The sequence below is a fragment of the Scardinius erythrophthalmus genome, assembly GCF_964197995.2.
Source record: "Scardinius erythrophthalmus genome assembly, chromosome: 2".
Taxonomy (NCBI): domain Eukaryota; kingdom Metazoa; phylum Chordata; class Actinopteri; order Cypriniformes; family Leuciscidae; genus Scardinius; species Scardinius erythrophthalmus.
In genome coordinates, this window is record NC_138222.1 from 50,970,932 (window position 1) to 50,988,428 (window position 17,497).

General features: G+C 34.2%; 1 protein-coding gene across 1 annotated transcript; it reads right to left on the reverse strand.

Moving 5' to 3' along the window:
• Window positions 1-5,285: 5,285 nt before the first annotated feature.
• On the reverse strand, window positions 5,286-15,517 carry LOC308686549 (E3 ubiquitin-protein ligase MARCHF3). The gene is made up of 5 exons (XM_081358721.1): window positions 15,095-15,517; window positions 13,008-13,189; window positions 11,158-11,362; window positions 6,900-7,106; window positions 5,286-6,394 (listed from the first exon to the last, which is right to left on the reverse strand). Exons 2-5 carry the CDS (start codon window positions 13,145-13,147, stop codon window positions 6,236-6,238), a joined length of 711 nt encoding a protein of 236 aa, XP_081214847.1. The 5' UTR covers window positions 13,148-13,189; window positions 15,095-15,517; the 3' UTR covers window positions 5,286-6,235.
• Window positions 15,518-17,497: the final 1,980 nt, after the last annotated feature.

The window sequence follows — 17,497 nt, forward strand, 5'->3', positions numbered from 1 at the left end:
GGCATGTTGTCACACTTTATGGGGTGAGGTGTTGCGACGGAACCTGTAATTAAAGTGCCTATTTTTGCACCCAAAAAGTTAATAAATTGTAAAAAAAAATATATATATGAAGAGTTCAGATGCAAAAGCCTCTAAGTGCCATCTGACATTTTCTTCTAGAATGATAATTTTTATCATGCTTGTGTATTTAAGTTTAGTAATTTCACTTAAATGGCAATGCAAATTACCTATAAATTGTCATTTAAGTGAAATTACTTAACTTAAATATACAAGCTTGATAAAAATGATCATTCTAGAAAATTTCAGATGGCACTTAGAGGCTTTTGCATCTGAACTCTTCATATAATATATATATATATATATATATATATATATTTAATTATAGGCTATAGAAATATCAACATTTTAGTCCATAAATACGTAGCCTATCTAATTATATAAATATACAACATTTAAAACACATTAAAACTGCCCCAATGAAAATGTGACGACTTGCTCCGATCTAAGATTTATTAGAAATACCCTTGTTTTGAAAATACAGCAACATTTCAACTAAACTTTACCTTTATTTATAGTTGACTTATATATATATATATATATATATATATATATATATATATATATATATATATATATATATATATATATATTAGGGCTGTCAAAAGATTAATCGCGATTAATCGCATCCAAAATAAAAGTTTGTGTTTACATAATATGTGTGTGTACTCTGTATAATTATTTTGTATATATAAATACACACACATGCATGTATATATTTATGAAATATTTGCATACATATACTGTATATATTTATATATAATTTATATTATATATAAATATTATTTTTTATATATAAATTACACATTTTTCTTAAATATATACAAGCATGTGTGTGTATTTATATATACAAATTTAATTATACACAGTACACACACATATATTATTTAAACACAAACTTTTATTTTGGATGCGATTAATCGCGATTAATCTTTTGACAGCCCTAATATATATATATATATATATATATATATATATATATGCAGGCTATATATGCAAACACATATATTATGTAAACAAATTTTTATGTTAGATGCTATTAATCGCAATTAATCGATTTGACAGCACTAATATATATTTTATATATAATACTAATATAGACACCAACATTCTTTCAAAATACATGAAGGTGAGTAAATGACAGAATTTTTGGGTGAACTATCGCTTTAAGCTACACTTCAAAATATCTGGATGTCCTTGCATTAGCTAACAAAATATCAAACCATCCCCAAAACACTAGTTGATCAAAAGACATTGAGCAAAAATCTAGCAAGAACTGGTTTGAAATTGAATCTTGGTTTGATATTTTTATCTAATTCAATGCCATTCAGACATTTGAAGTGTTCAAATAGCCTACTTTCCCAGCATTATTAAACTATTTGAATCAATTCCAGAGAGCACTTCAAGTCAGCTTTTATCATTCTAAATGCTCCTGCGATTGATCAAAAGAGTGTGTTGGGGCTCAGCATATCTGTTTATTATGAAGTGTAGAGTAGCGTTTGGCAGCGAGAGGCTTTGATATGCTTTCACCTGTCCTGGTTGAAGTCAAAGTGAGCAGCAGACAGGCAAAGCTTTTCATTCTTTTAAACAGTCTATTGGATCTATACGGTCATTATTATTCCACACAGATCTAGCAGCAGATTTATGATGAAGTGTTCAAGTGGCAAACTGAAACAACGGATGTGTATTTTAGATTTTAGATGTTAGAGTTTGAACTGCAAAAGTATGATACATAATATGCATCCATGTGTTTGCTTTCTGAGCACAGAAGTAATCAGTCATCATCATTATTAGAGTCAGATCACTTTCAGTGGATTCATGGACTTGTATCTCCACCTGCTGTTGAAGAAAATCATGCAAGTTTTCATTCTCTTCTTTTCCTTATTTAGCAATTCTTCTATTCCAAAACTAGAAGACATTTGACATCTGTTAAATCTATTAACATGCTGCTTGAACATGATGAATATCTTTTTGGCATGATGTTTATGTACAGTGGGATACAAAAGTCTGAGACCATGAAAATGCATCTAAAACAAATTTTCTTTGCAGATTATTTATAGTCTTACGTTTGATCTGTCCCATCAAGTTGAGTAATTTGAGCAATCTGAACCTTATGATGTTCTCCAACACGATTTGAGAATTAAACATCTATATATCACTAATTTACTTAATTGATTAGTGACCCGGAAGTAGTGAAGAATCGTAAATATTTAATATTTATTCGTTTTACAGCATAACTTTTCTTTATTCTAGATTATTTTAGAATAAAAATAAAAAAAGCTTTAATTTACTGGTTTAATCAGAATTTTGAGAGTGTGGACTGAGACATTTCGATGGTTAGTTTTAGACTATACCCGAATCCTCCAGACGGGGGCGTTGTGTCACACTCGCCCAGCTGCACGGTCCCTTTTTCATACTAAAATTATGAATAAAATATATTTGCACTTTGCAGTATTTGCATATACATTTGACAGTACAATGATACTTTTCCAGTTTAATCTATTAGTTGTCTAACATTAACTTGTTTTAAAGAATCTTTCACACATCTTTGACAGAATGGTGTCCAAAGTACAGCAGGATTGCTGGATAGTGGTTTAATAAGAATCTGAGTCTTAATAATGAGAAAGAAGGGGGTTTTGTCTTTCACATTTTGAAAGTTATTTAGGAGCAATAGTATAATGTAAATAATAGTTGCCTAATTCACAGGTTTCGCCTGATCAGCGCCCTCTGTTGACACTTCTTGGCAATTGCGGTTTTGTGTTCACTGCAATTATCAAAGTTAATGGTTTCCAGAGACATAACGAGCTTATTCACAGCTGCACCAACTATTTCAAGGAAACAAAATGGTGAGGTCTTTATTCATTATTTATTTACTGCAGATTCTTTTGTCATTACACCAAAGACGCAATTTGTTTGCATGCTGGCCTGGCGACGAACATTGGCTGTTTCTATTCAGAATTTTTCTTAAAGTGCCTAAAAAAAGAAAAGTGTTCTCAACCTTTTTGTGGGCCAGACATGCCCCCTATCCATTATCCAAGTCCCTTACCAAGAATAAACACATATGAACAATTACATTTTTGTTGTATTATTAGGCTAATTATTTTTAATCATCTTGAAATCAAAGCAGCATTTCGCGCTCAGATGTGACGGGTGGAATTAATGCATTACCATAATGTGATTACAGAATATATTTAAATTATCCATCAAATTGTAATTTTCTCCTTACTGTCTTGCGAGTTAAAGGGTTGGTTAATTATGATTTCACTTTTCTAACTTTAGTTAGTGTGTAATGTTGCTGCTTGGGCATAAACAACATCTGCAAAGTTATGACGCTCAAAGTTCAAAGCAAAGGGAGATATTTTCTTTTAAAGAAATTGCTTTTTAAGGACTACAACAAACGGCTGGTTGGGACTACATGACATTCCTCCCGGGTTAGTGACATCACCAACCCTAAAGTTTACATAAACCCCGCCACCGGAACCCGATTTATAGATTATCATGACAGAATATGTTAATCAATGACTAGAAGATAGTCAACTCCACATCAGCTACATAAATTCATCAACTAACCATTCAGAAATGTTGTCTACATGTTGTCACTCTCCATGTTTGTCTGACTCGAGTTTGAACATAAAAGGCTAAACGTTTTTGAAATTTTCAGGACACAAGCTGTTGTAGCTTCGCCCCCTGTACTGGGAGCAGCAGCTCATTTGCATTTAAAGGGACATATACAAAAAAAAAAGTGACAATTTTAACAAGCTATATAAAAATATCTGTGGGGTATTTTGAGCTAAAACTTCACATACACACTCTGGGGACATCAAATACAGTACTTATTTTACAACTTGTGAAAAGGGCATTATACTACCCCTTTAACAGTAATGCCAGTAAATTACTTGGTGAACAAAGAAAACATTTTGGCATTGGCATTAGTTAATGGGAACATGATTTATTGAAAAATGTTGAAAATATATAAGTGGTCCTTTAGTCAATACTTTTTTAATGGCTTGTCAACTTTCCATTCCTCCGCTGCGTGATTCTAGTCAGCGCTGGATTGTTGTCAGAGCGAAACACATTTTTGAGCACGTGAATGCCGATTCTTGTCAGCGCTGGATTCTAGTCAGTGCTTGAGCGCTGGTCTATGACTGGAAAAATAATAGAGTCGTTGCAAAAGAAACGATACATAGCTTACATGTCGCATTAAACTGGCAGATTTTAGAATGTTGTATAAAACTATTTTGCAAGTACATGTTTGATCTTGTCTTGCCTGGATTTTTGGTGTAAACTCTTTCAAAATCTTGCTTCCATAACCCTAACCCCTGTTGAGAACCACTACTCTAGACTCTGAGCTGTTACTGTGCACATGATGCAATTATAGGACAATGATTGCAATAGCAGTGATGCACGGTTCTAGCATAGTTAGCATTTTGATTTACTGCTACCCATTTGCTACCCCTGTAATTTCATATGTTGTGCACATTAGCCTGAACAATATTCATGGTTTATAAATCATCTTAAAGCATGAAGAACAGTTACTGCTCTTTTTCTGACTGCAGACATTCACCTCACTGAACGCAGTTATTTGTATTCTGGCAGGATTGAAATGGTTGAAATGGAGAAAGCTATCCAGCCAGTTAAGTCTCTGAATGATTCAGATCTCAGTGGGAAAAAAACACCCCGGGATATTTGTGTCTGCAGATAAAAAAGAGTAAAAAAAGAAAACAAGTAAAACTTGTTTTATTTGCTTGTTTCTCACTTTCACAATAGGAATTAAATTATGTCCACAACATTTAGGCAGAACAGAAAAGTAAAAAAAAAGTTTCTTAATATTAAAAGAGAAATTTTGGCTTGTGGTGAATTATGAATTAATTAGGCTAACACAAAATAAAACTGCTTCAGAAATAATTTTTTTATGTTTTTGAAAGAAGTCTCTAACGCTCACCAGGGCGACATTTATTTGATCAAAAATACAATAAAATCAGTAATATTGTGTAATATTATTAGAATATATTTTTTTTTTATATACAGTTTAAAATATAATTTATTCCTGTGATTTATGCTGAATATTCAGCATCATTACTCCAGTCTTCAGTGTCACATTATCCTTCAAAAATCATTATAAATGCTGATTTGCTGCTCAAAAAAAAAATTCTTATTATAAATGTTGAAAACATTGAACTTTCAGTTCATCAAAGAATCCTGAAAATAAAAAGGAAAAGCATTTATTTGAAGCAGAAATCTTTTATAACAACATATTAAATGTCTTCAGTATCACTTTTGATAAATTGAATGCATACTCTGTGAATAAAAGTATTTACTATAGAAAAAAATCTTATTGACCCCAAACCTTTGAACGATAGTCTATATTTTCTCATGAGATTGGGTTGGATATTCTGATGTGACATTTACAATGCACACAATATAACAAGATTTTAAAGTAAATTTGTTTTAGTCTTTTCAATTCAGCTTATCAAGTAATTAAAAGATGGTCAAATGTTCATTATTTTTCCTGTTTTCCGGGGGGGGGGGGGGGGGGGGCAGAAAAAATGTATACTTTTTATATAAAGTATATATAAAAAATTATACTTTTCTATATAATTCCAGTGTTTCCATGATAAAGCAAACAGTAATGAAATGATCTGCATATCTGTATGATTGTCTTACCTATTTACTGTAAGTTCACCTAGATATATATTCTTCTGAATAATTATGAAACAATCTTGTAAAGTAAAACCTGCAGGTATAAATAGCTCAATCGTTATCATCTCAACCATTGTTCTCTGGAATAATTATGAGGCATGTTCTTTTCCAGTGGTTTGACAGGCTTTCTCCAATGTTTTGATGAAATTTCATGACTGAAAAGTTTCTTCTTCAGAGTTTTCCATTATTTAAAAACTCAAAACACCACTTCAAATCAGAATGTCGCTCCAAATCAGGACGTCACTCAATATCAGGACGTCACTCAATATCAGGGCATCACTCCAAATCGCTCTCAAAATGATAGTGTCACTCCAAATTAGGGGATCGCTTCAATTCAGCGTGTGAGTCCCAAATCAGAATGTCTCTCCAAATCTGAGTGTGACTCTAAATCAGGGCTTCACACAAAATCAAGACATCATGAAATCAGGGTGTCTGAAATAACCGTTGGGCTTTTTTATTCCTGATGCTGTCGCCGGCATTACACCATGGTCTCCTTTTTATTGTTTTTGCACAAGAAGTGCATCGTTAGATGTTTTTGTATCTGCTGTGTCTTCACAGGGCGGGGAATCTGCAGCCGGACGCTGGGATTCGTCGCATTCCACGTCCTGAAAAGGTGAACGTGGTAACGGAGGGATACCTGCAGTAAAAAAGGAAGGTTATGCAGAAAATTTACCTTTGTCATTTCACTTTTTTATTACTCTTTTACAGATTTGTTCACCAAATTCCAGATTCTATCGTGCCTTCCTATCATGAGAGAAAGTGGGAACGCAAAAATTTTGCTCAATTTTTTATCGGGGGACGCAAAGTGTTACTTGAATGCAAAAGTTTTGAAATATGTTTTTTCCTTCCATCTAATTTTTTTTTTTTTTCACCACCATGTCGTCCCTTTGGGGGCTCCATACACTGCAAATAAAAAATATCTAGGTGTGTTTATGCCATGTTGAAATAATTGTAATTACAAGATTCCAATGTGTAAAAATCAAATCCCATAGAACTGGTAATTACAGATTATAAACTCTGACTTGACCTCTGCAGATTCTTTTTGCCGTTGATAGTGTTGTAATTACGGTAATTACGACATGGCGTGAACGCAGCATCTGTGCGCTTTCATTTAGCTAGACTGAAAACAAGAGTAAACTTACAACAGTCCAGAAGAAGTAAATAGTGAAGAGTGTGAGTGTGAGAACTATGAGTCCGATGGCCTCCATGCTGTTGCTGTAGTACAGATCCATGGCTCCCTGCACACACAGCCATCCCGACAGACTGGCTAATGGTGTGATGAGCAGGAAACAGATCGCGTCCCCACACAGCGTCCGCCTCTGGTGCTGCATGGACGGTGTAGTGAACCACTGGAGCCATGAAAAACAGATGATTAGAAGGGTATTACACATACAGCAATTTGAGCAGGTAATGTTACTTTTTTAAAACCAATAAATAAGTATATACAGTATTTATATTTTATATTATATTTATATTTAGACAGACAGACAGACGGTAGATAGATAGATAGATAGATAGATAGATAGATAGATAGATAGATAGATAGATAGATAGATAGATAGATAGATAGATAGATAGATAGATAGATAGATAGATAGATAGATAGATAGATAGATAGATAGATAGATAGATAGATAGATAGATAGATAGATAGATAGATAGATAGATTACAGACAGATAGAAAGATAGATAACAGACAGATAAATAGATGGATAAATAGACAGACAGACAGACAGATAGATAGATATATTACAGACAGATAGATAGATAGATAGATAGATAGACAGACAGATAGATAGACAGACAGACAGATAGATAGATAGACAGACAGACAGACACAGATAGACATATAGATAGATAACAGACAGATAAATAGATGGATAAATAGACAGACAGACAGACAGATAGATAGATATATTACAGACAGATAGATAGATAGACAGACAGACAGATAGATAGATATATTACAGACAGATAGATAGATAGACAGACAGACAGACAGACAGATAGATAGATAGATAGACAGACAGACAGATAGATAGATAGACAGACAGACAGACAGACAGACACAGATAGACAGATAGATAGATAACAGACAGATAAATAGATGGATAAATAGACAGACAGAAAGATAGATAGATAGATAGATAAAAGACAGATAGATAGATAGATAGATAGATAGATAGATAGATAGATAGATAGATAGATAGATAACAGATAGATAGACAGACAGACAGACAGACAGACAGACAGACAGATAGATAGATAGATAGATAGATAGATAGATAAAAGACAGACAGATAGATAGATAGATATATTACAGACAGACAGATAGATAGATAGATAGATAGATAGATAGATAGATAGATAGATAGATAGATAGATAGATAGATAGATAGATAGATAGATAGATAGATAGATAGATAGATAGATAGATAGATAGATAGATAGATAGATAGATAGATAGATAGATAGATAGATAGATAAATAGATAGATGGATAAATAGACAGACAGACAGAAAGATAGATAGATAGATAGATAGATAGATAGATAGATAGATAGATAGATAGATAGATAGATAGATAGATAGATAGATAGATAGATAGATAGATAGATAGATAGATAGATAGATAGATAGATAGATAGATAGATAGATAGATAGATAACAGATAGACAGACAGACAGACAGACAGATAGATAGATAGATAGATAGATAGATAGATAGATAGATAGATAGATAGATAGATAGATAGATAGATAGAGCGACAGATGGATGGATGGACGGATGGATAGATCATTTTTATTATTCTGATTTTTATTATTCATAAATATTATGGTTTTATTGTTGTAGTCTAATGATGATGCATAAGTATATCAGATATATATCAGACAGTTATAATCTGTATTTGTATCTGTCATAATATTGCTTGTTCTCTAACTTGATAGGGCATGTGAGGTTTGTTGTGATGCACATGGACATAGTATCATCTTCCTGTCCTCCAGCCCAAACATGAGATAAGGACATTAATAAAGCGGCATGTCCCCGTCCAGCCTCTGCAGTGACAGGGATACGTTCCTCATCTAATCTCATTTTCCTGCTAAGTGGATTAGTGTTAAAAAGACATCGAGGTAAAGCAGACCTGCCAATATCTGCTGTGTGCCTTAAGGTGAAGCAGAGACACGACTCAGGACTCAAGAGTGACTGACTCCATGAGAATGAAGGCTGATGATAATGTTGCTTAAAACACATTCCTTACGACTATTGCAGAGTGTATGCTATTATATGTCCATTTGCAGTTTTAGATCTCTTTATGCCTCTAAATAAACTCTAAAGTCATTTGTGAGGGCAGATTGACAGACTCGCAGTTAATTATGTCTCAGCTGAGGTCGGACAATATCTGCATTTCCATAGCAACATTTAGCCAACAACACAATTAGAAGATAATAGAGGAGTAAATAGTGGGTTCCCAGGACGCAGTTTCACCATCTGCTAAACGTACAAAATTATAGCAAATGGAGCTACTTTAAAATAATTTAAAACTTTAAAATAATAGAAGTATAATTCACTTTAAAAATAATAACAATGAAAATCAAGAGGGGCTAAATATTAACTATTGTAAAAACTTGGACCTGATATAACTTAGCTACATTTTAGGAATCTATCTATGACTGCCAAAACACTTCTTTCTTTCTTTTTCTTTCTTTTTTCTTTTTTATTTGTACAAATATTTGTACAGAATTGATTTGCATAGACAGAAATCTGTGTTAGATCTGATTTCTAAAGCTTTCTTTTCATCAGAATTGAAGATCAATATGAAAAAATAAAAACTAATGACTAATGAATCATACACATTTCAGGAACTACTAAAAGGTGTTTGTTCATTTCTTTGGTCAAATCTTATGTTGAATACACAGTAAAAAAAAAAAAAAAAAAAAAAAAAAAAACTCATTATATATTATATTTATATATTATAGGTTTCTTTTTTGCATGGGCTTTTTTGAGTTTTACCCAAAAGTTGAGATATATATATATATATATATATATATATATATATATATATATGTGTGTGTGTGTGTGTGTGACCATGGACCACAAAATCAGTCACATGGGTAATTTTTTTTAAATTGAGATTAATACATCATCTGAAAGCGGAATAAATAAGCCTTACATTGATGTATTGTTTGTTAGGATAGGACAATATTTGGCCGAGATACAACTATTTGAAAATCTGGAATCTGAGGATGCATTAAAAAATCTAAACATTGAGAAAATCTCCTTTAATGTTGTCCATTTATGTTCGCGCTTATGCTGCATTCACTCACAAAAATAAATGTTTTATATATTTACGGTAGGAAATTTAAAAATATCTTCATGGAACATTAATATCCTAATGATTTTTGGCATAAAAGAAAAATCGATAATTTTGACCCATACAATGTATTGTTGGCTATTGCCACAAATATACCCGTGCGACTCGTGACTGGTTTTGTGATCCAGGGTCACATGTATAGTCTATACTCTTTATTATATACAGAAATGGACCATGTTGAACATATTTAGACAGTTTGTGTACTCTGTTTTGTTTTCAGACATAATATAACTTTTAAAAAAGTCTAGGACAAACCCCCTGCTACTCATCAACGGTAGCTGTCACAGTTGCTATAATAGGCGACAAGAACAACCCTCTGTAGGCTAGACTGTCCCATTTAACAACGCTCAGTCCGACATTCATGGCCTTCTAAAGCGTGGCCTTTGAAGTTTGCATCCTCTAAAGAATGCGGCCTCTGAACTGGGACACAGCTATTGTCTTGTCATAATGTTCCCCATCATGTAATTAAGCCCTCATGTCTGTCTGTCTGTCTAGTTGTCTTGTATGTATTGCAGTTTCCATGTTCCACATATCAGGTTATTGTTATCAGTCAATTCAAGTTCAAGTCATGTTTAGGCGTTATAGTTCATTTTTCAAGTTTTAGAATAATCAGCCTGGGTCCTCTACACCATTGTCTTTGTCTGCTTTAATGTCATTCACAGTACACACAGTCAATTAAGTTTAGGCCTGGTTTCACAGACAGTTTATTAATTGCTGGTGTTTCTGATGTCACAAACTACCTTGTAACCATTCACGTCAACATGTGATTGTCAACCAGTGGATCTCTGAGCTGGTGTGAGTGAGTGGAGGCGGGGCTAATTTGCATATTCATAGAACCACGTAAAATAATTGAGGCAAGGGTGAAAAAACTTTAAAGATGTAATTTTGGTTATCAAAGATGAGTTTCAACGGATACAATTATTGACTACAGGGGGACTTTAAAGTGTTTAGGCCATTAAGTGTCTGGACTCATAAGCAAATAGAGGATTCAATTATTCAAAAGCACTACTGCTGCTTATTTTCCTGTACCTCTGTGAGTGGTTTAGGAAGTCTCTCCAGAGAGAACTCAAAGTGGCAGAGCTCACAGTGGCTGGTGCTGGAGGCCGTGAGCCAGTGCTCCAAACAAACACGGTGCACCATCGCCAGAGACCCGGCACACTCACAAGGTGATAACAGATCGCCCGCACTGCTGCCTTCATGACAGATACGACAGAACGGCTCCTCGCTGTTCAGACTGAAAAGAGAGACCAGGATATCCATCAGAAAACAATAACTGAAGATCACACAGGACTCCGGGCAACTGAAATGAAATATTTATGAGCTGAATAAGTTGGCCAAATCACATGATAGATGGTTGTTGAAATGTGCAGGCTTTCGTGGGGTGTATAGTAATCATAAATAAATAAAGATATTAATTGTGGATAGAGTTAAAAAAGAATAGATATGAGATATATTTTCAACTGTGAGATAAGTATATGAACATGAATGTGCATGAGATGTGTTAGAATAACGACTTTCATTTCTTTCTTTTTTTTAATCATATATTTAAATTATATATATACATACATACACACACATATGCATGCACACACACAATCTTCAAAAGTTTGGGGTGATTACGATTTTTTCATGTTTTTGAAAGAAGTCTTTTTAAGTTGGCCAAATCAATTCATTTAGATTTAAATGTGCAGATTATAAGCAAGTCTTTTGTAGGTTGTTTAAAAGTTAAGTTACCAGTAAGTTAATTGAGATAAAGTCAAAAATAATATATATATGTATATTATGAGATATAAAGTTTCAACTGTGATATATACAATATTATAAGTTAAAGGAATTAATACTTTTGAACTTTCTATTCATCAAAGAATCCTGAAAAAAATGTATCACGTTTCCACACACACACAAAAAAAAAAAAAAAAACTGAAAAAATCTGAAGGATCATGTGACACTGAAGACTGGAGTAATGGCTGCTGAAAATCAGCTTCGATGTCACAGGAATACATTTTAAAGGGGTAGTATAATGCCCTTTTCACAAGATGTAAAATAAGTCTATTAGTCTAGTGTATATGAAAAGTTTTAGCTCAAAATACTCCACAGATCATTTATATAGCATGTTAAAGTTGTCATTTTTTGAGGGTGAGCAAAAACACCCCGTTTTTATGTCTATCCCTTTAAATGCAAATGAGCTGCTGCTCCCAGCACAGGGGGCGGAGCTTCAACAGCTTGTGTCTTTTTACCTCACAGACGTCACATGTACTGAAAATTTCCAAAACTTTTAGCCTTTTATGTTCAAACCGGAGTCAGACAATGATGGAGAAACTCAAGAAGAAGTGACAACATGTAGACAACATTTCTGAGTTGGTGAATTTATGTAGCTTATGTGTAGTTATCTTCTAGTCATTGATTAGCATATTCTGTCTTGATAATCTATAAATCGTGTTCAGGGGGCGGGGTTTATGTAAAATTTAGGGTTTGTGATGTCACTAACCCGGGAGGAATGTCATGTAGTCCCAACCAGCCGTTTGTTGTAGTCCTTAAAAAGCAATTTCTTTAAAAGGAATTATCTCCCTTTGCTTTGAGCTTTGAGCATTGTAACTTTGCAGATGTTGTTTATGCTCAAACAGAAACATTACACACTAACTAACGTTAGAAAAGTGAAATCATATTTAACCACCCCTTTAAAACATTAAAATATAATTAAAATGAAAATTATAAATAATGAAAGAATTAATTAAAATTTCACTGTATTTCTTTATCAAATAAATGCAGCCTTGAAGACTTTCTGCAATTTTCTGACATCGGATGAATATAAACTCATGACTGCACATATTTACGTCATCAGTGCCTAATGATTATTCGGATAAATGACTTAGACCCACCTGATGCCCACATGTGCAGGGATCACAGAGGAAACATAAGTGCTACTGTGAATGACTTCCTGCACAGGATCTGTGGAGGCCTCAGTATCCAGAGAATCCAGAGCAGCCTTGAGCCCAGCTGAAGACTCCTCACAGAGCATGACTGCTGCACACAAGGCTGTTCATACCTGAGCAACCGCAAACTGAGAGACGGAGACATGAATCAATGAAGAGACATTGACAGAGCAATACAGACAGGAACCTGAAATCTGTTTGCGTTAGCTTTGTCCTTTGTGTGAGGAACAGACTGAAAAAGCTGCTTTTTTACTCTTGACATATAATTTGGCGAGCTTGGATAAAATCGCTTCGCAAATTTATAAGAACTACTTTTAGTTTGAACACGAATGTGAATGAGATATGACAGAATGACAGATTTAACAAAAAATGTAATTATATTTAAATTATAAATTATACATACATATACACACATACATATATATACATACATGCACATATATACACATATACATATATATATATGCATACACACACACACACACACACACATACATATATATATATATATATATATATATATGTATGTGTGTGTGTGTGTGTGTGTATGCATATATATATATATATATATATATATATATATATATATATATATATGTGTGTGTGTGTGTGTGTGTGTGTGTGTGTGTGTGTGTGTGTGTGTGTGTTTCCCTCTTTAAACTATTGCAAATGATGCGGAACCCTTTCAAAAAGTACACTTTTGTGACACATTTATCCTTAAACGGTGCATATTAAAGGTCTTAAAGGTACATATGAGTACCTAAATGGTATATTCATAACTTTTGCAAGGATCACTGGGGCGGTGACAGTTTTTGTACCTCCTGAGAGTTAAGGATTTAACTGAGGTTAAACTATTTTCCACTGAATGATGTATAGACTCCATGAACTGAAAATAAACTGTAAACTATGCAAAAGATCAATTGAGAGTGTGGAAAATGCCAGGGGCTGGTTTCACAAAGATGGACTTTGACTATGGCTTATATAGTAGATAGTCAGACTTCAGATAGACATCTAAATCAGACCGTTGCACAAAGCACTTAAGACTCTGGCTATCTTAAGTAGGACTACACTGCAATGCATTCTGGGTAAAATAAGACACTTTTCAAAACAAAAAACATGGCGGATCGAGTAAGCGGATTCGACCGGTCAGTGCAAGTTTACCCCCAGCGGAAAATATGTGTTTGTTGGAGGAGTATAATAGTTACAATGACATTTTACTTGGGAAAATTAGCGGAGAATGTAGTAACAAGAAGAAATGTTTAATTTGGAAAAAGATTGCTACGACAGTTAACAGCGTTAATCCGACCGTTGAGTGGAGCGTTAAAGACATACAGAAAAGATACAAAAACATGGTACAAGATGCCAAAAAAGAAATATTTAAGAGGAAATATTCCCTTCTCATAGCTCTCTCCATAACTTCGTCAGCAAACCACAGATGAGCCATTTTCCCATTTTCTTTTGGCTGTAATGTAACTGATTGTTACTGCTGGTTGCCAAGGTAACAGAGTCTTAGACCTAAGTTAGCCTGGGGGTAAGGTGTCTAATTTTTTTGGTCTAAATTAAGTCAGTCTTTATTTTTGTGAAACAGTCTAATTTGCATTAGACTAGTCTATGAGCAAATTTTAGACTTGTCTAACACTATAGACCGGTCTAAAATAGCTTTGTGAAACCGGCCCCAGGTCAATGAAATCATTAGTTTTATGAAGACTGTCCAAAAGTTGTTTCTGAAGGACACACATGTTGCCTCTCTGAAATTGGTCAATAGATGCTTACGTCAGAGAGCAAACATTAAAAGTTGAAGTTTTGATTGCATCACTTTTTTTTTTGCAAACCATTGCATTTCTCTGCTGCATCCTTGTGACGCACAAGTCAATGGATTCACAATGGAGGCAACATTAACTCTACTGTATAGGCACACAAGCCACATATAACATTTTACCAAATGGACATCTAAAACAACTTCAAAAACACCATTCAATGACTTTTGCAAATGAAAAGCTAATTCAAAGTTTTCAGGAAAGTTAGGAACTTACCATCAGACAGACGCTGTTTTTCATCCAAACTCCCCATAACACAAGCAGAATCAGCCTCTGAAGAAGGTTTAAAGATAGGTAGACTTTCTCCCTCTCTCACACACACCCTCTCTCTCTCTCTCTCTACGGTCAGATTAGCATGAGCCCAAGGTCGTTGGTGAGAATAGCTGAGGATTAGCTGGAAGGCCAGGAAAGCACAGGCACAGAACCGACAAAGGGAAATCCTTCTCACATCACCGTTGGTTACACCCCGGGCAGCTCCTCATTCAGGCTTCCTTAATCCAGTTAGTTGTCACCAATGGCTTTTCATTTTCCTGACATTATGCTAATCGAACGGGGTCCTAAAGCTTTGACTGTAAACCGTTGCAGACATAACAACAACAAACGGTGAAAGTCTTGGCAGCGTGTAAACTCACGGACCAGGTCTAATTTTAGCCCGCTGATCTGTAAGAGCGGCCTGATCTCTTGCTAAATACCTTTTTATCTTGTTCGCTGACTGACGTCTAAAATGGTTCAGCATTGTGAGCATTTATTGTTTTTGAGAGATTTTCCTTTGTCCAGCCATGTTTACACTACTGTAAAACAAATACCCAACAATAATTCCAAGTAATCCATTGCTACATTTGAGTAGCAGAAGCTTTTTTGCCAAAGTGTTGTTATGTTGCCAACTTAGTGGAACATCAGTATTGGTATCTTCATTTTAAAGACATATTTTACTCTTGAAGGGATAGTTCACCCAAAAATGAAATTCTGTCATCATTTACTCACCCTCAAGTTGTTCCAAACCTGTATGAATTCCTTTCTTCTGCTGAACACAAAAGAAGATATTTTGAAGAATGTTGGTAATCACAGTTGATGGAACCCATTGACTTCAATTAGCCTAGTAGGAACATAAATACTATGGAAGTCAATGGGGTCCATCAACTGTCTAATTACTGTCATTCTTTCAAATATTTTCTTCAATATTGAGAAGAAAGTAATTCAGAATTTAAATTTTTGGGTGAATCCCTTTAACCCTCTGGTGCTCTTCGCATGTGGTGGTCAAAAATGACCGATTTTATTTTTTTGTTTTGTTTTTTTCAATGAAAGGAATGTAATATATTTTAGTTTGATAATGTTTTTTATTTAATATTTTGTATTTTTATGGTACTACATTATATTTACACAGTAGTTGTAATCCATTTATTCGTAAATCTTGAATGCTTTAAAGCACAGACTTAAGTTTGATCTCTTTTTAAAGAGGACACTTGGCAAATTATTGCTGAATTGAAAATAAGTTTTAGAAAGTGAATTTTACGTTTATTGTCATGAAAAATCCACAGAAATACCATTTTAAATTTGTATATGAAATCTATATTTTCAAAAACACGTTTTACTCTAAAACTGCAAGAAAACCAAAACCATAACTCTAAAAAATAGTGTTCAAAATTTGAGCTTGATATCTCAAAAAATGAGCTTTCAGTAAGATTTTGTTTGGCCGCAGTACCAACAGATTTCACTAGATGAAATAAGTCTCCCATTCATTTCAATTTAATTCATACTCCCATTCACATCAATGTGATCATTTTTGACCGTGAGGAGCACAAGTGTGACAATTCTTTTCAGTACCATTTAACCTTTTCAAATCACGTCCATGATATTTTTTGTGTTCACATAGCAAGAGCCGAAACCTTCACCAAGTTTCGTACCATTCCGATGAATTAATAATAAAAATAAATAAAAAATTCGAAGAGCACCAGTGATCATAATGAGTGTGTATATATAGGCTATATCCTAATTACATACATGCGTACTATACATAGGCCTACATGCACACATTGTATCAAGATATTGGCATTAAAAACCCATATCAAAATGTTATTAAAGTAATAAGCCACTTGAGGCAGAGTGTTACAGAGAATTTAACACAGTTAAGCACTGTTAGGCAGGATGTGACGCCCGAAAACATCTCTTGCCTGTTGAAAAATCAACGTGTAACAGTCTTGAGTGTTTGTACAGGCCTGTTTAATTGTCGTTCAAACCTCTGAGCGTTGCCCCTGTCTGGAGGTCCGATTATTTGACTACAAATGTCTCCTAAAGCCGGTTGACGCAGACACAACAGAAGCATAAGGACAAAAGAGCAGATCTTTGAACACGTGAGAAACTCAGCTGCGACAATCACGAGAGATTAGGCAGTAAAGGGTTGATTTATTCATAATATCTTTCTTTATACCGCAGGTCTAGCTTAGATGAAAGTGCAGAAGGGAAACACTGTAGACAAGTAGTCATATGAGAGACTTTCACTCTCATTGAGTCTCACCCCATAAATCTGCCTCTTTCTTTCCTCCCTCTGTCTGCTCGCTTTTCTTTCTGTCCTGTTGGCACTAATCCTGTCTGCTATTCATGGCCAAGCTGCTCGCTAGA